The following is a 22,774-nucleotide window of genomic DNA, read 5'->3' as shown; positions in this document are numbered from 1 at the left end:
GATTAGAGGGGAGAAGCATCTGATGAGATCAGGCAGAACTCAATATATGTCCACAAAGTACTCCTTCGGCACACATAGAAGTACAGTATAAACTTACAACGGGACTCGCAGATCATCACAGTGATTGACACTAAAAACACTGCATTGTTTTCAGTAAAAGTGCATACTTTACCACGGTACACACAGCGGTCTCATTCATATTCATCGATATAAACAGATTATTGCTTGTACTGTAATATTAAGACCAAAGCGTCCCTTTTTTGTATATCAGAATCATCGCTGAGCAACATGGTACCGTCCATCCTAGACAAGGAATTGTGAGCATGTCACTTGACATGCTCACAATTCCTCTAATAATACTGATACAACAATGAAGAGTACATATCAAAATCTCTTTTCAGACTCAGAAACATCCTCAGGAATTGGTTACATCATCTGCAGCCAGGGAGCAGTCTTTGTTGTGAAAAGAGTGGATTTGGTTTTCCTGTAACGTGCTGCCACCCTCTGGTGATTTGAAGCAAGTACATGCAATATGCCTTGAAGTTGAATGCATGACACGAGATATGATGATGCGTGCATGGTGTGTTTTTATAGCCATTTAACTACAAAATGTTATCAAAATGTAGCTCACCTTGAGGATGGAATATAATTAGATTATACCGGTTCCCCGATTATGTCTGCCAATGCAATGAGCATGATGTGTGAGAACTCAAAAGATAAGCGTGGCGACACGTCAAATCAACTTGTGGTTATGAACTTCAAATTTGAGGACACAACAAGTGACAGTTTCTTTTGTATTTCAAACATTTTGTAACAGCATGCTTCAAAACGAACAAAAAGAAATACAATAATTAAACATGCGACATCAATCAAACATGAAGTTGGTCCAGCCAACAGATCTTTTTTTTTTTTTTTTTACAAAATTTAAGATGTAGAAATAGATGAAAAAACATCAACACCACCAACAAAAATAAGTATTATCATAAAAAGGAATTAAAGATGAACACAGGTGGAAGGGCTGTTGTTACAGTACAAAACCAGCAGATGGAGGCATACAGTGTGAAATTGGTAACACAAAACATGATCATAAGAGGCGATATGGAAAACCAGACACTGCATGTGGAAGGAGACGCCATGCGATGACAGCGTTTGTTGTTGTTTGTTTCCTGAATGGAATTTCATCCTGATGCTCCCGTGAGCACCAACAGATCACCAGCCGAACTGTAATATCATCGTTTATAGAACGGACTATAGTTGTAATTCAGGCTGAATCATGACCTTCGATACACCGACAGTACGACGGTTAAACGGGACAGAGTACATCTCGAGTACTGAACGGTCCAGGTGAGTCCAAAAGGCACAAAGAAAAGATGATTTGGTCCGTAGGATGTTTCAACTCGCTCTACTGAAACATACTCCCAAGCGCTGCTTTACGCAATCCATCATTTTCTCTTTTATTTCAATTAAATAAAATATTACTTCATTCCCCAAAACATCACAATATGTCGGGGGAGGGGCATGTAAAAAAAGCTTTAGGTGACCTAGAATGATTTCCAACCAGCGATGGCTGAGATACATTTGAGAGGAACAAAATGGCATGAGGCAAGGTCAATCCAAAGACATTCAAAAAATAAATAAAACCCACAACATTGGTTGAAGTAAACCATAAAAGACAACAAATACAGTACACTTTGTTTCCTTCCTGTGCGTACAAAAAGGCAAAGAAAATGTTGAATACTGCATGAAACAGAGATGGTGGTTCAGTACATAGCAAACACAGGTTAATGTAAAAAAGAATACTGGTCTTTGTGACTCCCTCATTAACCATTCAAACTGTCTTCTCACTGATTTGTCCGCAACGAATCTCTTTTGAATGACCTGAGCTGTACCAAGTAGTCTGCATACAGTGCATCAAACTACAGCCAAATGCAATACACCCTTATTGTCAAGTACACACCAAAAATCTTCACTTCTTATTTGGAACACATTTGTGTCTGTATCTCGAACAAGTCATGTTTGATTTCAAGGCCATTTTTGTCATGTCGGTCCATCCGTCTGTCAGCTACTAAACATAAATAAAAACACAGGACATGAATGCAAGTTGTCCAGAAAAACAAAACAAGTATTTACTGTAAGTCAAGAGAATATCAACACCAGACTAACTGTGCTACTGCAGTGAGTACGGAAAGACTAGGTAGTGTTAGTAAGTATTATTAGTCTCTATGGCTGCCCCATCGTGCCGACTGTCTGAACTGGCTCGCTGTGAACTTTGACCTTACTGCAGGCTCGTACAGTAGATTGGGTCGGATGAACTACATCACAGTGTCAAGGCATAGCATGGCTCATCATGGCAGGAAACATGAAGTAGCACCTGATGGTGATAAAGAGGTTAAGGGCCTGCATCGGAAAACAACAAAGTACCTGTATGGTAGTTTAAGTAATGTAAAAAAAAAAGAAAAGACATCACTGTCTTAGGGGGTATTACTGTTTAGTAAAGGCAGCATGAGAATGAAACCGTGACACAGAATACTGAGTCTAAATAAATGCAGCAAAATATCAAATAAATTGGACAGAACATGGCGTGTTCACACGTCACGTCGTAGGTCCAGCAATACTGTTCAGATTGTTCTTCACTTCGTAACACTGTCTCTGATTTGACATACTGCAGTGGATCTGATTCTGTACTTTGAATAGTCCAGGAACTGCGTCAACCATCCTATCCTTCAGTTCTCGAGTGAGAAATCTCTACGAGCCACCTCTTCACTTCAGTTTAGCAGGATTATCTATCTGCTGTATACCCTCGGGGACTTCCATGGGAAGCAGTTTTAGATTAGGCGAAGCAGGCAGGCAGGGTCAGTGGCGTGACTGGTAAGAGCTACAGACTGGAGGCCGGGGCTTCAGCTGTGGTAGCTGGGCACAGCTGCTTGTTTCTGGGAGAGTCGCAACAGCTCCTCCCGGATGGCCTTGATCAGGGAGGCAGAGGAGTGTGTCGGAGGAGACGTATCCAGGGGAGGTGGGGCTGACAGATATCCCACCCCCGGAGTGTCTTGGTGGACAGGCGGCGCAGAAGGCTCCCTGATGCCACCTCTGGGCGTCTGGAAGACAGAGGAGGACGTGTAGTCAGGACAGTCCAGGAACTGAAGGCAGAACGGAAGGGCAGAGAGAAGGATAGGGGGAAGTGGAGGGAAACAATTGAGAAGAAAATAAAAGGAAACATTTCAAGTGACAGAACAAGAGTTTGTGACAGAAGGGGGTATATATCAAATATAATACATACATAGACATTGATAAAAAAAAAGAGCTTAAAGGATAAGGATGGCATTACTTAAGCAAAAAAATCTCTCTTAATACTCTCTGCTTTCGTTCGTCTAGCTTGTCTGTTGCTCTCAGCCTCAAGCCCATTCGTTCCTACTTAATATGTTTAATAATAATATGTTAACATGAGGTCACAAATACATAGTTATATTTTGATAAAAAACATTACACAAACCGGATTAAATTGTGCATTTGTTAAGGACCATTTTCAGCCACGGATTAATATACATTTGGTGCAGCGTGGTGATGTATGTGGTATGGACTCAGTGCCCATTTTCATGGTAATTAAAGGAAATGTCTCCCAGTGCAACAGTGTGGCAAACTGATGTGTTTCTAATAGTTTCTGAACAAACGCAGAGCTGTATGGCACCGAGGAATGAGTTGCTGTGTATCAGGCTTTAGATGCACAGACAATATTTGTTCTTCGGATCAGTTCTTTGTTAGTTTTTGGTCTTTTCATCGGAATTGTTGACTTGAAGATGAACGGAAATGAACAAAAGACAAGACTTCGGTCTTCATAGAATTCACTCACTGCATCTTTTTCAGGCTCTGCCCTGGAGAAATTGTCGCCATGGTAGTGGTTCCAGCCAATGCCGCCGTTCTGCCCTGGAGCCGGCCTGCCCCCTGCCGGGTAACCATTCATCCGGCTGGACAGTCCCACCTGGGTAAGATGATGGAGCTGGGCGCCTACACACACACACACACACACACACACACACACACACACACACACACACATCAGAGCTACAGCAACTGACACTCAATCCTCAGCTGCCCCTTTAATAAACTTTGATGCAATCGCCGCAGTCTGGGAAGCACTCCGTCTCTGCTGTGCTGCACTCTGTATAGTAAATGCCAGAATCCATTGCTATTAGAGTAAGTCACATGATGGCAGCAGCTTCACGATAACTCCTTCAATAATTTAAGAGAGAGACAAGGCTCTTTCAGGTTGACAGGTCTATGGGGTGGAGGTGTGTGTGAGTATAAAGTAGTGGCGTTGTGGCCTACATCCAGAAGTGATCTTAAATAAACTGTCTACAGACAGTCTGTATCAAGACAATACATACGTTTATCAACCTTCAAGTGGGGACAAATGTTGTTATTCCATATGAAAACATATTTTGTACTTAAAGATGTATCAAGTGGAAATGAGAGTCAGGCGTGTGCACAAGATGGGCTTTGTTTACATCTGAATCCAACAGTATTACAAGTCATAAAAACAACTTTGGACCCCGCGTGTGATTTTCTCTTGTACCTGTAGTTCCCCCCACTGGTCGGGGTCTGGCAGACGAGGGCAGCTCATCAGTGTACAGGCCCCTGCTGGAGTACAGGCTGTCAGGCTGGAGCTGCTCACACTGCCCTGCACTTTCTCCTGGTGGCAGATAGCTCGAGCCAAGGCCCTGCCTGAAACACGAGATATGAATTTGTCATTCACTTGGACATGTATTGTGACATATTGGAATTTCTTCACAGTTGCTACAACATGAGATCAACAGTGCCATGAAAAAAATAAAATAAAGGATACGTCTGTGTCTAACTTAACCACAGCACCGACAACATGGAGGTCTGCAGATGCAGATTTCACTGACTGTAGACCAATCACCTACACTCTGGTTACGTCAACTTAGAAAATGAATAAACAAAAACAACAACGTGCTGAACTGATGTCAATCCGGCATTTAGTGCAATATGATAGACCTAGTGGACAGTTCCTATTGCGTGTTTATATGCTTGACCATGCCAAAAACATGGCCGTTGCTCACCCTGATTGAGTTAAGTGGTACAAAACATAACTTCAAATTGGTCTCATCTCATTGCTCATAATGAACGTCTATGAGTGATGACAGCCGCTTATGATACGTCGGTGTTTTTGGAGCCAGTTCATAGACAACTGTTTGGACTCGATCTATAAATGCAATAAAATAAATATAACTCCTCCTCTGCTATTTATGAGCTCCAACTCACTGAGTGACCCGAAAGGGAAACATTCCCACTGGTAAAGTGGTGAAAATCAGGACTGATCAATAAGAAATCACTTTGGTGTGGAAAGGGGTGAACATCAAAGAGGCATATTATTTATTAATTTATACACGAATACTCAATTTTCATCGCTCCCTCTACTAACCTTGGTGTCAGGCCTTGGACAGGAGGAGGAGACAAGCTCAGCTCAGTGAACCTCTGGGGAAGAGAAGGAAAAAGTGGGTATAAATCACAGCTTGCATACTGTATCGAGACATAGAGGATGCAAATACTGCAATTAAAGCAAAGACAGCACACAGTGGATGTTGATAGCGATAGCAAAGCAATGCAGTGTATTATGTGCACTATGTGCATTTGGGTCGTGGTGTTGTTTTTTACCAAGCATGGTTTTGTTTCTTTTTTTCTTACAGCTGACCTTTTGCAGCGTAACAAAGCAATAAACATGAAAAGCAGAACCAGCAAATAGCTTTTTTGGCTCCACTGCTCACTATTATATTTGTTACCTGGGTGAAAACTGGTGTTGGACATTAGGAGAAAGAGTAGCTGCAAAATGCATTTAAGTATACATTTTAACAACACAAGGGAGAAGTTCAATTAACCTTAGTGATCGTTAAGCTAGAGGCAAGATAAGTATGTGTTAAGTGTTACTACAATAACACATCATATCATAACTGTGAAGCTGCCTCAATGCTAATGTATTGTATAATAACATTAGCAGCTTCCTGTCATACTTACGTATTGTTCTGCCACCTGTAAACTACTTTTTATCTGCATATAATGCCCGTGGTCACTGAAAAACCTTAATTTAATTTGAGCTGAGCTCGAGCCTTCAGTGTGAATTTCAAAGAAGGTGATGCTATAGATAACTACGAGATAACGTCCATTGGCAGTTGCCCCCATAACATGAAACACGAGTAGTGTGCAGCACATGCAGTCTTAATGACTTTAGGTTGAACGTTAACCAACTGCAGCAATGCATAAAAAGGGTTTTGTATAGTTATGATTTGCCAAAACCTCTCTTCCAAAATGTAGTATTAGTACAAAAAGAAATACAAACACAGAGCTTTATTCCAGCAGCCTTCAGGGCATTATACGACTGCACCGTCTTTGAAACTAACCGACACTAACAGGAGATAATGCAGATCAAGCATATCCAGGGTATATTCCTGTAGAGTCTTAGAGTTGTAGATAGCTGACAGGGGTTGCAAGGTCGCAGCTTCATGGGGGCGACAGATGGAGGAATACTTAACTGATTAGTTTGCTAAGAGGACACGATTAAACATGAAGCTATAGGCCTCATGCTGCGGATGAGCTGGAAAAAGCTTGAGAAAGGGAGGAGATAGTGAATACAAAGGATGTGTCTCTTTCCTGTTTTGCTGTTCTTTTATTATGAGCCGATCCCGCTTTAGTCTCTCTCGTGATAGAATACATTTTGCAGGAACTTATATGAGCGAAAGCACAGATGCAAACACATCACGGGAAAGCAGCATGATTTGATGTTGACCGACTGGTTAATTCTCCTTTCAAAGCATCCTGCCAATTGAAGAGCATGGGATGGGTACTCACACTAGGAAAAGGACTGAGAGCTTGGTAAGAGGGACCCCAAGGTCTGGGCCCACGGCCTGGAGGGCTGGAGACAGGCGGGTTGATGTTGACCCCAGGGAGAGTGATCCCTGCAGTGCTGCCCTGAGAGGTGGGCGACACCAGGGCAAAGGCGTCGTCCAGCAGGGAGTGCATCTGCTGTCGCGCCTCCTCAATGGATGGCTGTGGAGGCATGTAGGGGGGTGGGGGAGGGGCATGGCCTGGAGGGGAGGAAGAGGGACCCAGGAAGACGTCATCGGTGGGGGAGGGGCTCCTGTGAGGGGACCCTGGGCCTTGGTCAGGGTCCGACTGGAACAAACACGACACATTTACAGACAGTTAGAGGATGTACTGTTTTTGTAATTGTACATATGTAATAATTATCCAACACTACTCACTACGTAGGCCACATTGTGGACTCCAGGACACTTTCTGTAAACAGCATCATTGTCTTCAGTGATGAGGTGGTCTTTGTCTGCCTCCATTTGTCCTCCACTTATCTGCTCCTTCATTCTCTGCTTGGGAGAGCGCCTACCACGACCACTGAGAAACAAGAGAAGAAACCATGTCATCGCACAGAAAGAAGTGTGCACCTACTTATGGATGAGAGACTTCTGCACATGACAGCTGGAGATGTAACCATTAATAGCGTCCTCTTCAGCTGCGCTGTAACATTACAGCAGTGGTGCTGGGAGACCAGTAAGTATGGGTAAGCTTCCTTTTGCACATGATACGGTTGGCGGGTGTAGCTTGGAAGAATGAAAATAGTTCCTGCATGAAACCCTCACAACAAGGTCTGTGGATAATCTTGAGTTTGGTCCTGCAAGCCAAGTTCCATGTGGTTCCATTATATTTGAGAGAAGGCCGACATCTCTACAGCCAATATCTCCAAAACTAAGCAACTCACCCCAAAACAATCTAGATTGGTGAAGCATACAGCATACAAGAATAAACGTGGGAGTAAAAATATGTATTTTGGATTTTGGGGTGAACTGTCCCTTTGAAACCAGGCTAGATGTAAAATGTAGTTAGCCATACAAACTCAAATACACATATCAACTTGTCCACTGCAAAATAAAACAAGTGCAATGAGCCAAACCTTTTCTTGGATTCCATAAAGATGGGGGGCATTTGGGCATCTGGGTCCAGGATCTTATCGATCTGTATCTGTGCTTTTTGATAGATGCGATCCTGGTCCTTCGCATCTCCAAGGCCACTTGTCGCATCATCCATAGCAGGGAAGTCGTAGTGGCCCTTTCTCTTGGCACGCAGACGTATCTTGTTACGATGGTGCTCAATCTCTGACTTGTGCCGCAATGCTACCTGGATCTGAGAAGACAATTACCTTTATTAGACACTTTGAGGAGGATGACATTATTTCATGCACGTGCAGAGCACACTTCCAGTGACAAATCAAAAGAACTACATCAGATAATAAATAATATAATGTCTATTTGAACCAGTATAGTATATATTTAGGGACTTGAAAATGCTGTCATCTGCTCCTATAAGGTCTTTTGTATTAAACAGATAAAAGTAATTCAAATATTTCATTCCTCTGTAACTCACAAAGAGCCAATTTTGGGCTTGAAACATTGTAATGTGCCTTTGTGTTAAAGAAGAATATTCAACAGGAGTAGATGATAGTGCTGCCAGTCCTTTGATGATTCGCAATGATTTTTCTGCACTAGTTTGATGAAAATAAGTTTCTTTAGCCAAATGCACAACTGTTTTTTAAATTTTTTTCCAATATTCTATTTGTGTTGTAAATGGGCAACAACTGCATTTCTGTGTTGAATAATGAAAATAAATTATGATTGAACCTTTAATAATGCTTAAAAGACACTTAAAAACACTCAAAAACATTAGCAGATTTTCTGTCATATTTTAAAGAACCAATGTTTCATTCTTCAGAATTAATCTATTTGCAAGAAAAAGAAGAAAAATGTTTTTGCCAAGCAAGGAAGTCAGAAGAGCAAACCTCTTTGTTGATTTGGTTGGTGTCCGACACTTTGCCGTTCATGGGCGGGCTGTGCAGTGGTGGGACAGGCATGGGCTGCATGGCAATAAGTTGGATTTTGTTTGGAAGTCTCCTGCTTGCATCTGTGGCACGAGACATCCGATCAACATGTTCAAAGATGGAGGCTGAGGACAGCTGCTCATTTGTACCATTCATAGGAGGAGGACCTGAGGAAGCAAGCAAGGAAGTACAAAATAAAAACAGAGGTCATAACTCAGTCAGCTGAGTGTGGTCATTGCAGGGCTAAATGTTAATGTGGAGCACAGATGACTACTTTGTTAAGATCGGTATGAAAACATTTTCCTTTTTATTTGAGGACGTGACTATATCTGAAATATTGCCTGAAACAAAAGTGTGGCGTAATGTTCGTCTAAACACTGATTTTGATTTCTAAAAGCTAAACTTCATTTCAAACAATGGCGTTGCCTTTGTTTACGAAGTTGATTCTCTCGACACTGTGACTGACGGCTCAGCAGACAGTGATGGATGGTGAGAGCAAGCCGAGCACAAAACTACCACAGAAACAAACGGACAACACACAGACACAGCTGCTGGAGGTCAAGCCTGAGGTCTATGGAGACACAGACGGAAACAGGACAAACTCTTACCAATTCTATTCTTGCCTGCAAACCGCAATAGAAAAGAAAAATAATTTTAATGAGGTGAAAAAGATCAAATAAGATAGAAGTGGTTAAAATAAGCAGAGGGAATTGAGCTATGTCACCAAGAGTGCTGTTTAAACTTTCAAAAATAAAAATAAAATCATGTGAAAACAGCAAGTTGGAGGATGCATTTCTGTAGCTGATAAAAGCCTCTCTTGTGAAGTTCATTAATCAGAATCTTCTGGTGAACACAGGCGGAATGAGCAGAAAGATAGACGGTACATTACAAAATACTGAGAGTCTTATATACAACCTGCTTCTAAACATTGTAGCAGAGCATATACAGTCCCAGGCGGAGATTTATCCATAACAAAACACAGCCCATTCCTCTGTGTGTGAGTCAGGCGAGAGTCTGTGTGCCTGAATGCCTCTGGCTCCAGCACGTAGTCTCTGACTGGCATTGCAGGCTTGAATCTATCAACAGGCTGTCAGATAGAGTAACTTCAGCTATTTTTCCCCTCCTATTCGTCTCTCAGGACTTCTTTCGACCACCGGATAGAGTTCCTACCAGGTGTTTCTTTTACCACTGTTCCCGTCTGTAATCTTTATGTCACTGCTTGGGTTGACGCTGCACTTTTTCCCAGCCTTTCTCTGCATCCTCTTTTTTCACCCTTTTAGTCTCCCCTGCCCCCGATCTGGCCCTTGTGTCAATCAAATCATGCCCGCTGGAGTTGGTCTCTTTTTGTCCCTTTATGCCTGCCCAATCCCTCCTCATTCCCCTCCCCTCCCCCGTGTTAGCTCTCTCTATGTTTGGAGGCTTGATGGGAGTGTTGCCAAGGCTACTTGCCATTTAAAACATTGATGGGGACCTTACGGGTCTGCTTGCTGTCGTTGGGCGTGGCATGGGCTCTCAGGTTCTCCTCAGTTGATTCCCGCTCGCTGGAAGGGTCACTTACCACAGAGTCACCGTCAGACGGTGAGATCCTACAGGGAACATACACACTTACATAAATAATAGAAGTCCGAGAACATACTAACATGCTGAAATGCCATGCATAATCGGAAATAGTGCTTTTGCAGAAAGATAAAAGCTGAGGAGACTTCTAAGAAATGCTAATCTGATGTGAAGCTTGTAGTGCCACATGCTAAAAAATATTCCCACTGACGGAATTATTAAATTCCTGATGAATTTGTCCTGGCTGGCTAAAAAGTGAGGAGAAACAATCAATATCATCCCCCCACTCAAAAACAAAGTATTAGTATTGAAGGCAGAAGTTAATGCATAAAGCAATAACTGCTGTGCCATTGTGTTTCATATTATGTCCATTATATATAACCAGAGTAGTTAGCATTCTGGGACATGTTGCTAATATTTATTTATGTTATTACAAATATCACAATGACTGTAGATTTCACATAAATAGAGCATGTGTATGTCAATTTATATTACTTGAAATAAGGCAAAATACAATCTGCAAACAGAACAGACTGGGTTATACCTTGAATTGATATACTGGAAGTAATAAAGACAGCCTGCCAGAGTGAATGATGACTTTAAATGTCTGGTGCATCAATAATTCAACAGATGATCTGTCAAAAGCTTTTTGTCAGGTTGACTGACTGTCCCAACTGAGGCGGGTGGAAAATCAGCGCGATGGGGTAAAAAAACAAAAACAAGTCGACGTTTAAATAAATTTCTTCGTAACTTCATAACATATTGGGATAAAAAGAAGATAAAAGACATTTCTGTGATTAAAACAAGTGTTTTTGATAAGGTGGTGGAGCAAAAAAAAAGAGAAAAATTGTAAAACAGCACACAAAAATATGATAATTGTTTTACTAATTGTTGTGTATGACAGCATAGCCCACACAGACAAAACCTAATGTCATTTAATGTTCTCATTTATGCACAAATATTTTCACTCACAATTAACTGTTTCTGGAGTCTAAGTTTCTCCTCCTGCCCTGTACCACGCGCAGCACTGACCTTTCTCGTCTTCGACCGCTGCGGGACGCCTTGGTGGAGGTTTTGGACATGGGTGTGGGGATCTCCCCGTTCTCAGATAGACTGAGGCCGTCTTTAAGGGACAGGTGGAGGGGGCCGGGGCCAGGCCCCTGCGGGACTGGCTCCTGGATCACCATGACATCATCCTTACTGTGCTGGCCAAGGTGCAGCTTGGCAAAGTCAAATCCTTTCACACTGGGAGCCTGCAACTGAGGACAGACGCAAAGGAGAGTGAATATTCGGTTTTAGGACATAGGAAAAAGAAATAAAGACGGAAAGCAATACAGCAGACGCTACATGGGAAAGAGATCTTAACAAAACTGTTAATCTATACTTAATGACAGAAACTTGTTTACTACGTAGTATTCATCATCTTTAAATGGAATCATTCAATATGACACTTTTGGTATCATGACATTAAGTTCATTCAATCCATCCATCCAATTTTTTCAATACATTGTATTAAATGTGTTGGTCAGAAAGGAATTGTGTCACCCAGCCCTACTTCCATAAGACAGAATTAGACTGAATGACTGATGAATGGATATCCAGGAGGGAGACTCAGACAGGCATTAATTAGTAAAAAGAACGAATATGAAAAGAGGGAGAGGGAGTGATGTGGGGGAAACACTGAGCTGCTTGCTTTCCTTTGAGGTGGTGGGGGACAGAGGCTGAAGATGGAAGCAGTGAGATTGTTTGAGTCTAAAACCCTCGAGACTTTCCAACAGCAAAAGAGTGAACAGAGGATGTCAGATCTCAGTTTGTGTGCTTGCAGTTTTTGAAACTCTGAGCGTCTGCCCCAACATGCAGAGAAGCGTGACATGACACGCTGCTGGTAATTCTACGTACACTCACTGACTTTATTCATGCAAAACGTCTGGCTTAAAGAGGCTTGTTGGTATTAAACTGCTAATCTAGTGTGATTCTCGCCAGTATGAAACTGCTAATCTGGAAAGAGAGAGAGAGAGAGAGATAGAGAGAGAGAGAGAGAGAGAGAGAGAGTGAGAGAGAGAGAGAGAGAGAGAGAGAGAGAGAGAGAGAGAGAGAGAGAGAGAAGGAGAGAGAGAGAATATGTTTGTGTGTGCTGCTCTCTGCAGCATATAAACAGGCCATTATTTGAAAGGGTTAGCATGATAGAGTAAAAGCTGTTTCATTCGAATTAACACAAATACTGAATGAGAAAAAACACAGCTAGTGACATCCCCCATCGACTCACTAACTAATACTCAGTCTGGTCTGATGGTAAATTAGGGAATCACTCAGAACAAACAGACAATACATGTAAAACCATGTCTATTAATCTACAATTTCACAACACAGTGATCTGGTATTCTCATCAGGATCTATAGACTATAAAGACACCATTACCAAAATCACAGCGAAATCCACCGTAATCTGTAATACTGGATATTCTGTGGTCTGGAGATCATAACCGGGTAAAGCAGGATCCTAATGTCTATTAGTGCAAACAAGACTATCTATGACTACTGAACAATATACCTCGTCTTTGGTTCTCCTCCCTTTCGGTAACACTTTCATTTTGTCTTCCTTCTTCGGCTCCCTTGTTTTCATTATTATTGATTTGCTCTCTTGTCTTTTTTGTTCTTCTTGATTAACTCCTTTCTTTTTAAATTCCTCTTTATCCTCATCTTCGTCTTCTTCTTCCTCCTCCTCCACTTCTTCTTCTTCTTCTTCTTCCTCCTCCTCCTCCTCCTCCTCTTCTTCCTCCTCACTGCTCATTGTCCGTTTGATCTTGGGAAGAGCTACTGGTGTCTAAGCAGAAGCAATGGTGGATAGCATACATATTTCTAGTGATGCTATTTACTGTGTCTGACATCCAAAATGTAAAACCAAGACTATGAACTATTGATTACTGTGTTGTTCTTCATATAACTGTGCAAGATTGAAACTACAAACAAACACACATAAACTAGGTCCCTTTTACATCTTCTAGAAACCACCAGACACTGCTATGTACCTTCCCTCTTTTAACCTCCTCCTCCTCCTCTTCTTCATACTCCTCTTCTTCTTCCTCATACTCCCCTTCTTCCTCATCACTAAAATCTATTTCCTTTTTCGTAGGAGGGAGAGTCTGCTGAAGAGAGGTCCGTGATTCTCCGAAGGAGGTAGTAGACTGAGAGAGGGGGAATGATGTTGAGTGACAGATGATTGTGTTAAGCAGAGCGGGCAGGCTAAGTGATAGTTACTTCGGCACTTTAGATCCGTTGCGTTCGCTCAGTCTGGAGAGTTAAGTTCACAGCTCAACTCGATATAAAACATGTTAGTGGAGGGAAAAGGAAGCCAGACACACACAGAACGATCGGGAAGCTGAGAAATACAATAATAAACCTCCACAACAGAAAAAAAGTCTATTTTAGTCCACGACATCTGATTTAGTGATGAAAGAGTCAGTTGGACCTGACTGCAAAGTGGCAGCTGAGACTGAGATCCAGTTACTGCTGTGCCTCAGAGAGTACAAGGCTCTCTGGTATTGCTGGTGGTGGGTGCATTAGTCCTTCATGTCTCCTTCACATTAATGTAACTATCAAAAATAAAAGCCACTTTTAAACTGTACCACCACTTAGAAACTTAAAACACTCCGTCACATTTTGGCTTTTAAAGCTTTGGGCTTCTTTCGGCATTGGCATTGCTTTCAAGTATCACAATTAATTAGATGTTGGATGCACACAAGAGCGTTATTCAGTGTCACATAACCCTTTCTTGGTTTTTGATTCTTCTTCAGGGCAAAAGGAACGTGTACTTTAAATACAAAAGAGGCAATATTAAGACAGGAAACAGCCTCTGAGCAGCCAAATAGCATTATTTATATTTCCAGTGAAGGCAGACTGAACAAAACTGAAATTAAAATGGGACAACTGAAGGCCAGGGTTGTTGGCGCTTTAAGTGAAGAAAACATCAAAAAAGATTTGAATAAAATAAAAGAGCAGCCAAAGTCCATTAAATGCACCAGTAGCATCATGACTTCTATTCCGGCTCATTTCCTCTAATAAGTCTCTCTCATAAAAGTTTTACTAATCTAAAAGGAGAAATGATGACGTCCAGATTCTGCACAGTCCTACAGCACATTCATGACAATGACTGATACACCTAATTAATCTGAAGTTCATTTGAATTTAAAAGTGGTCTGGTCTTTCTGGCTTCCCACATCGACTCGTTGAACCTTTCTATGCAGAACTCAGTAGTGTTTTGTCCATTAACAGAACTCAACCGAATAGTGTGTTAATAAATATGTGTTTATCAACCACCTGTACTGCAATGTTTCTGTAGGTAAAGAAGTAATATACTTTCATCTTATATATTTATATCCAAAATGTACACGGAACTGCTGTCACTTTTTGTGATATTTACGAGTAAGCTCGCTCAGAATCAGCATGACCAGGGCATCACTCCAACCCAATGTAACACCACTAATACGTACATCAGCTGTTCATACGCAGCCAGTAAATTTCATAGGTGACTGTTGTGCAAATTTCTGTCAACTTAAATATTTCTAATATGTCGTAAAAAGAATGAATTGCACATCTTGAAAGACTTTAAAACCCCAAACACAACGAACGAGACGTGACGACAGATGCTGCGCAGCACTGATCCGACTTTACCTTCTGTCTCTGCTGGATGGAAGTCATGGCGTCGGGCTGGAACTCCAGCTTGTCCGTTCGACACAGTTTCCAGTACAGGATGGAAATGATGACGATGACAACGAGGAGGGGAATCACTACCCCGATGACGATCCATGTGTTGGTGTTCTCGGCGTCAGAGGGTGATGACGCCATCTTCTCTACGGCTATGGACAAAGTGGATGGAGGCTTTTGTTTTTAGTTTGGTCTTCAAACACGAATATGCACCATAAGAACTTTATTTGTGTATGTGGTTCAATATTTCAAGCTTATCCCTGTGTTGCCTTAAAGCCCGCACACAAACATCCTGAGAATACAAAGCTAAACATGCAGTATATTGGCTCTTCTCTCAGTGCTGTAATCTTTAATACAGACCTTCATTAGTTTTAATTAACACTCATTGCATCCCCAGGGAAAGTAGCGTAAGAAAACACAGTCAGCACACAGAGACAACTCCCTTGAGGGGCTTTCTTTAGGCACTCATCCCTTGTTTAGATTCTTAATGAGGAAGACAGGCTTGTGGTACAGCGTGTACAAAGGGAGGTTAGTTAATTAGCTCAAATGTTACTATAAACATACAAAGGAACACATGGAGCCAGCAGCTAGATTGTATTCTTTTTTTTATTACTGATTAGGAGCTTGTGAACAATCCAGTCCTTTCTCTTTCCATCCCTTCATTCCAACATCTATTCAGCTCAACTCAGTTCGGTGCCACTAGACCCTACATAGTGTCTTTGCCAAGTTCAATTCACTTAAATACATCTGCAGTGCAGGGATTGTTTTGCAAATGTAGTTTGTCTATGTCGAAGGACATCTTGTTAATCACTACGTCACTCTGCTGCCCTTGAATGTCAGTTATCTAATATGCAAGTGGTACTCACGCTGTGCCAAAATGCCCTGGACACGATATCCCAAGACGATGGCAGCCCTTTGAACGTCCAGGCTGTTGAGGAGGTTGGCTGCTTGAGCTGCGGGCGTCCTCTGACCACTCGGACTCTCCACAAAATACACTATCTCCAAGGGATGGTCGGCACCCTCCAGCCGGCTCGCACTTACAACCTGGGAGTGGGGGAAAAGCCCAGTGTCATTAGTCCAACCATTGTTTAAGCTGATGCAAAAATACCTTTAAACACATGGACATTTATAAAATAAATATCCAGTACCTATTAAGATGCAAAGCCAACCTTCGTAAACAGAGCAACTTTAATCCATCTCTGAATACTGTTCTTCAAGTCCTGAGCTGTTGTTTCTGTTGCTGTTTTTATCATGTAAAGTGACTTTTTAAAACACTTAACAAATAAAATCATCATTATCATTGATTGTTATTATTATTAGCACATTTCGTGATAAAAGTGAGCCATTTGTTCAGGAGGCTTTAATCTGACAATTGATGAGTAAAAAAATGAATGTGTTCAGGAGCTCTAGTATGTTCAATTCATGAGGAAAAAAAAATCATTTATTTTTTTTTGTTTGCATTGTCTTGTATGTGGAAAGGATACAACAGCCCCATATGCCTGCTGGCTCTCTTACAATTACACAGAGCAATCACCAGGCCCAGAAGATGGCTGCCGATAGAGTCAACAACTCTTTTAGACAGTCGGAAGGGATGGTACCTCTTTTTCCAAACATTAACATGTCCAGATGGAGGAAAAAGTCAGCCAATAAACCTCACTACTTATTCACATTTCTCAGAAACACAAGCTTGAAAACCTCTTTGTTTGTGGTTTTAAACAATTACGCTTTTGAGTGTCAACTCGAAAATGTGGTTCCAAAAATTAACCATGGATTCATCGAAGATGATGCACTGCACTCTCAACATTAAAAATTTATATTCTGATGAAGGCCCTAATGAGCGAAATGTTGCCATTTTAACAAAAAAGATGACTTTTTAATGCAGAGTGTGGTGCTTCATTTTCTATGGCATCCTGTGACCTTAATCACTTTTGGAATTTTTGTGACTACAGAAACCAAAATTCAGGCACAAACTACTTTAAAACGTTTTATATAAGCCCGATAAAACATCCAAGAGATACTACATTTTTGAAGATTATCTCTAAATCTGTCTGTTTGGCATATAATTATTATTCTACTATATCCACTGCTGTTAATATTTTGGTAGTTGTAATTTCTTCATCATGCTTACTACTCTCATTATATGAATAATTTCTGTCATATACATTGAATCTGTTGTAACTGTTATGTCGTTTATTCTGTACACATGACCTTCGCTGTTGCTCTCCTGAAGATTTCTTCCCCTTTTCTCCCTCTTGAAGGGTTATTTTTGGGAGCGTTTTTTCCTCGATGTGAGGTCCTAGAGGATGTCGTATATGTACAGATTGTAAAGCCCTCTGATGCAATTTTTTCAGATTTTGGACTATACAAAATAAATGGAATTGAAATTTAAGTACTTTGTCTTTAAGCACAGAAATAACATGTTAAATATTGTTATTATAATAGAGGCATTTGTGTATGTATGTATGTATGTATGTATGTATGTATGTATGTATGTATGTATGTATGTATGTATGTATGTATGTATGTATTATGTATCGTAGACCCCTTTAACTTAACTTGCCTGTGTAGCTGTCATTACATTTGCTGCAAGGCATTTTACAGGAGGTGTTTCCATGATTTTGTCCATCGTCTTTACACACACACACACACACACACACACACACACACACACACACACACACACACACACACACACACACACACACAAAGAAATAGCACACTCATGATATATACCGGCTTGTGTTCTGTAGCCCCATTAGTGTATTCATTGTTTAAATATTTTTCCCATGTTGTCTAATATGTCTGTGTGTGTGCGGTCTCCCTCCGGGGGCCCTGAGGCGCAGCACAGTCTGCTGTCTGCATTACTGGAAAGTGTAAAGCGCAGGTCATGCCTGGGCTGACACAGAAAAACGGCGGGGCAGGCTCTCTTGTCCAGGGTCTAATCCAGTCCATGCATGGTTATTAGAGTGGAAAGACGGCTGGGTGAGTGTGTGTGTTATTGCACGACCTCAATTCAACCTCCTCTTATATCTGTCTAGGCAGACTCATAACATATTCTCAAAGGTGACAACATCACACTGCTTCTGTCAAATTCTGTCTTAGACATCTGTTTGAGATAGTGTCTAAGTGTCTATGTGTGGTTGTATGTGTGTGTGTGTGTGTGTGTGTGTGTGTGTGTAGTTGTGTGTGCGTGTCTATGTGTTGTTGTGTGTGCAAGAGAGCGAGATAAAGGATTCTTCTGAAGTTTAGATGCTCAGTCTGAGTCACCTCACTCTCATTATATTCAACAGACACTCAAAGATAAGTGTCTTTGAAATGAGAAAAAAAGGCAACAAAGACCAAAAACACGCAAGGCTTCGATGTATAACGTATTCATATTTGAAAGATAGAAGGGATGCCAAAGTCTAAAATTAAAGACTGTATCTTATATAGCACAGAGACAAGACAGAGGCATGTTTTGCCACCAATATGGTCATCTGTTTTTCTAAATTGCACTGTGGGTTAGATGAGACAACAATGGAGGCAGAAAGGTCAGAAAGAGTGAGGCTGCTGTTCAGCCAAAAAATGATACGTATCACTCTGACGGCCCCGCTCTTAAAAGAACACCATAAAGTATGTGCTCAGACTTTATGAGGTCAGTTCAAAATATACATCTCTCGTCTCCCATAACAAGTCATCTGATTTCTAAATATTTTCCCCATTTATGTCTCTGTATCTCTCCCTCTGTAATGTCGAACCTCTCAACATAAAGAAGCACACTCTTCATCATCCCAACTGCAGGATGCAGACACAGAAGAAAAAAAATGAATAATTGATCCGCTCTTAGTAGGTCTGTGGCTTACAGGAGACATCAAGTAGCAGGACTAGAGAAATGAGGAAGAAAAAAAGGAACAAGGACTCATGAGGTTGTGGTCTTTGAGTGGCTTGCCCCTGGGCTGAATAGGATGCTGTTGCCATGGAGACAGAGCACCATCCTGTCCCCTCAGAGATGAGCAGGTGCGGGGCAAACCCACAAAAGCAAGTGCCTGATTAGTAAAGCAGTAGGGCTTTCAGTGGTTACAAACACTGCAGCGCTCACATAATGAGCTCTCAGTACTCAAGACAAGGTGGTTGGAGAGAGCTTTCCTCTGGGAATCATAATATAAAAAGCTCAAGGAAGGAAGCTTTTTCAAGATTTAGTAGGTAATCCTTTAACAAACTTCCTGTTAAAGAGTTTTAAAAGGTTTGTTGGGTAATAAACAAGAAATTAAACTCAGCTTTATTTTGTATACTTTCCAGAGGAACGACACTATCATCATCGTAACAGTCTAATGTTGAGTTTTCACATTTTTATTTATGATAAACAAGTAAAAAGTATGCCTGTAACTTGATTTCAGCAACTAATAACTATACTTTATATTTTGTGAAGTGATGTACTCTGGTTGCCTCCCCCCACCCGCACAAAAAAAACACCTGACATGAAATTACTCCACACTTGTTTCTAATTTCTTGTGAGACGTCATACATTTTTCTGTATGCATTACATACATATAGCATACTTTCTCCAAAGGCTATGCAGCTGTAAATAACCAGTGAGTACATTATTGAATACATTCATAAATAGATTCAGTACCTGAACACTGCTGTTGCCTATAAGGGTAGCTCTCCTAACACGTCTGATTAATCCTGTTGCCTCCCCGAGCAATATGGCAACCCGGCGCTCCATGTTGGCTTGGAAGGTCCTCTCACCCACTTTCTGGTCCAGCACACCCAGGAGCACTGTGTACGCAGACACCAGAAAAACTCAGCACAATTTATATCAACTTTAAGAAGCTGTAGCATGTTTTCACCACGCCATGAACTGAAACAGGTACCTGTTCTAACCCAGGAGGAGCGAAGCAACTGGCTGGTGTTCAATTCTGGATAATGGAAAGCTGGTAGAAAAAGTGTAAGGTTTCACCTAAGTTAAGTGTTGTTGATCAGAATCACAAAACAATCATAAAGCACCAGCTAAAGTAGAGTAAAGGTGACATACGTGAAAATCAAAATAGTTCAAATAAAGAGAGGCAACTATGTGTTACTCACGCTCAGCAATCTGCAGTACAGGAAAGCCCATGTAATAGCTGAATTCCACCATTGTGAGCTTCATCAGAGCATTGCTGACCTCCGACCCCACCAGATAACCCCTTGAACCGTGCACTGTGAAGGTCAAGTCCACTGGTTGTCTCACCAGCCTTTGTTCCTGGTATTTAGGAGCAGCCATGGTGATGTTTACAATCTAAAAAACAATTAGACAGACATGTACTGTTCAGTGGCCAGACGATAACGCAACAGAAAGTACGAAACAGTTTCCAATCTGATGATGATTTTGTTACTGGAAAAGCTTGTTTTTCCCTCTGTAAGAGTTAAAGGATGTTCTCAATTGGAAAACCACAGGTTTCAGTGAATAGAAAGTAGAACACAAAATTGGGCATTGTGGCCCAGGGCACAGTATGCTAGTTGTCCATAAAACGTTTCCACGCTGCAAAAAAGGGCTTGATTTAATACTTTACGATAATACAGGCATCAGTGTAATAGGATTACAAAAACTCGACCGAAAGCAACTAACCGCAGAGCTAAATAAGCTCTTTATTAACAAACAGTAATCTTCTTTAATACTCAAGTACGATCCAAGTGAATTATTCTAGCGTCTTGTTTATCAGTGATGGTAAGATGGAAAATGAGATTGGAAGGATGATTAGTGTGGACAGTCAGAGTAAAGAAAAAGCTGAGTTTTAATGTGTCTATAGTCATAACATCAGTGCAGTGACCTGAAAGAATGTGGATATAGCTGGCAAAGAAATAGCAGCGATCTACTGGTGAAGTGACTGGAGGCGGTCTGGGGTCAGCTCAATCAGCAAATAAGCAAATCTTGCATGTAAAGCATGAAAAAACTTTGAAAATCCTCTTTCAGACAGACTGAAAACAATATGTTTAGTAAATCTACAGCTCCCACTGGAGTTAAGTAGCTGTGGCGGACAAGGGATATTATTCAGAGGGTTAATAGCATGGTCACTGGGTCATCCACCATTGAGGTGGAAAGTCACAACCAAACACATCCTAATGAAAACATCTCAGTAAAATGCATGAGCGAGGCTAATCAAGCTTCCCTGCTTTCTGGTCCCACTCACATGCACTGTGAAGTTGGTTGACTCCTTTGAGCGCCGACGCACTTCTGCAAAGGCCATGGTCAAACCTTTCTCGATGCTCTCACTGAAGTTGCAGAACCGCACATCAATGTCGCTGGGAACAAACTGCAGCACTGCACGGGATGAAGCCATGGGGAGTTTTAGATCAGGTTTAACAACTGAAGGTTATCACAGACAAGAAAAAATCTTGACAGCTTGTTGAAAGGTCATTTACCTGTATGGACTTGATATTTTCTGTCTGGTGTTGTCCAGTTGGGAGACACAGACAAGAATCGGCGTCCTGACCTTCGCAGAGCATTGATGACAGATATGGCTGTGTACACGACTGGACCAGACACCACACGAAAGACAAACTTTGGTGGGGGGTCCACAACCTTCAGAGCCAAAGCAAGAATATATGACATAGTCAAATCCCTCGATGTAGTCATTCACTCACAGTTAAATTACTTGTGTTAAATAAACAACTGGTGTTTTTGAAGGTCATCGTGGTCTTGTGGATCTTGATGTGACTACTCCTGCGGTTTGTTTATTACAGAACCGCTGATAAAATACTCAGGAAGACCCACACCCTCCATGACAATGTCAAGGGATTTGTCAAGATATGGAACCCGGTCTTGGACATGGTGGACTCCACCGGACTGGATTTGCTCTGCCAGAGTAAAAAATCTGCTCCTGATGCAGACTTGAACAGATGGTAAAACCAAGATGTACTTGATGTGGGAATGTGTTATTATTTGCTGTGGTTGTTAATTCAGTACACACACACACACACACACACACACACACACACACACACACACACACACACACACACACACACACACACACACACACACTCACACACACACACACACACACACACACACACACACACACACACACACACACACACACATACACACACACAGACTCAAACCAAATACAATACATACATATTCACACAAGTTACATATAAGAAAACAACATACACACATATTGTATGTGGGGACCTTTACACGACCATCCACCTCAGAATCATTTTATTAAGTGTGGCTTCAGCCGCATGGGGTCAGAGACCCCATGCTGGAAGCACACTTCATGTTCTCCTGCGGGCTTATTATTAGTTGGAATGCTTCGAGCATTCCAACTATTGTTCTTCGAATCTTTAAAAAACTTATTATTATTAGTTGGAATGCTTCGAGCATTCCAACTATTGTTCTTCGAATCTTTAAAAAACTTATTATTATTCTATTTCTTCCGTACGTATTTTGGACCTCTTCAGCTCCTTCATATTTTCAGCTACAGAAAAAAGTTCAATTATTCAAATATTCAGCTTCTTAAGCACACGTGTGCAACTTCCTTTTCCAATTTCAGACTTTTCAAATTTTTTAATTATTAAACTTTTTATGATTTTTTTTAAAATGGGACCCAATGGGGAAATCTTCAAATCATCTTCAACTTCAAACGTTTGC

The 22,774-nt window shown here is 41.3% G+C and overlaps 1 protein-coding gene across 3 annotated transcripts in view; it reads right to left on the bottom strand.

Annotated features, from left to right (window-relative positions):
• Nucleotides 1–780: 780 nt before the first annotated feature.
• The window catches only part of si:ch211-1e14.1 (UPF0606 protein KIAA1549), a 47,161-nt gene continuing 25,167 nt past the window's right edge, over nucleotides 781–22,774 (bottom strand). For 2 of the 3 annotated variants that reach the window (XM_068602880.1, XM_068602879.1), the window contains exons 5-22: nucleotides 21,538–21,697; nucleotides 21,306–21,436; nucleotides 20,221–20,413; nucleotides 20,010–20,069; nucleotides 19,769–19,914; nucleotides 16,023–16,200; nucleotides 15,124–15,308; nucleotides 11,486–11,712; nucleotides 10,346–10,482; nucleotides 9,505–9,519; nucleotides 8,858–9,063; nucleotides 7,976–8,205; nucleotides 7,275–7,419; nucleotides 6,862–7,185; nucleotides 5,441–5,493; nucleotides 4,571–4,719; nucleotides 3,848–4,002; nucleotides 781–3,137 (exon numbers count right to left, since the gene is read on the bottom strand). In XM_068602880.1, the coding sequence (XP_068458981.1) occupies nucleotides 2,898–3,137; nucleotides 3,848–4,002; nucleotides 4,571–4,719; nucleotides 5,441–5,493; nucleotides 6,862–7,185; nucleotides 7,275–7,419; nucleotides 7,976–8,205; nucleotides 8,858–9,063; nucleotides 9,505–9,519; nucleotides 10,346–10,482; nucleotides 11,486–11,712; nucleotides 15,124–15,308; nucleotides 16,023–16,200; nucleotides 19,769–19,914; nucleotides 20,010–20,069; nucleotides 20,221–20,413; nucleotides 21,306–21,436; nucleotides 21,538–21,697 (2,934 nt within the window). In that variant the 3' untranslated portion in view covers nucleotides 781–2,897. The remainder of the gene's footprint in view (nucleotides 3,138–3,847; nucleotides 4,003–4,570; nucleotides 4,720–5,440; nucleotides 5,494–6,861; nucleotides 7,186–7,274; nucleotides 7,420–7,975; nucleotides 8,206–8,857; nucleotides 9,064–9,504; nucleotides 9,520–10,345; nucleotides 10,483–11,485; nucleotides 11,713–15,123; nucleotides 15,309–16,022; nucleotides 16,201–19,768; nucleotides 19,915–20,009; nucleotides 20,070–20,220; nucleotides 20,414–21,305; nucleotides 21,437–21,537; nucleotides 21,698–22,774) is intronic. The other variant, XM_068602881.1, reaches the window with a different exon arrangement.

Source organism: Clinocottus analis, unplaced genomic scaffold (assembly GCF_023055335.1).
Source record: "Clinocottus analis isolate CAN_PGR_092001 unplaced genomic scaffold, fCliAna1.0.p SCAF_6, whole genome shotgun sequence".
In the NCBI taxonomy this organism is placed as follows: domain Eukaryota; kingdom Metazoa; phylum Chordata; class Actinopteri; order Perciformes; family Cottidae; genus Clinocottus; species Clinocottus analis.
This window is presented reverse-complemented; position numbering and strand designations above follow the sequence as displayed.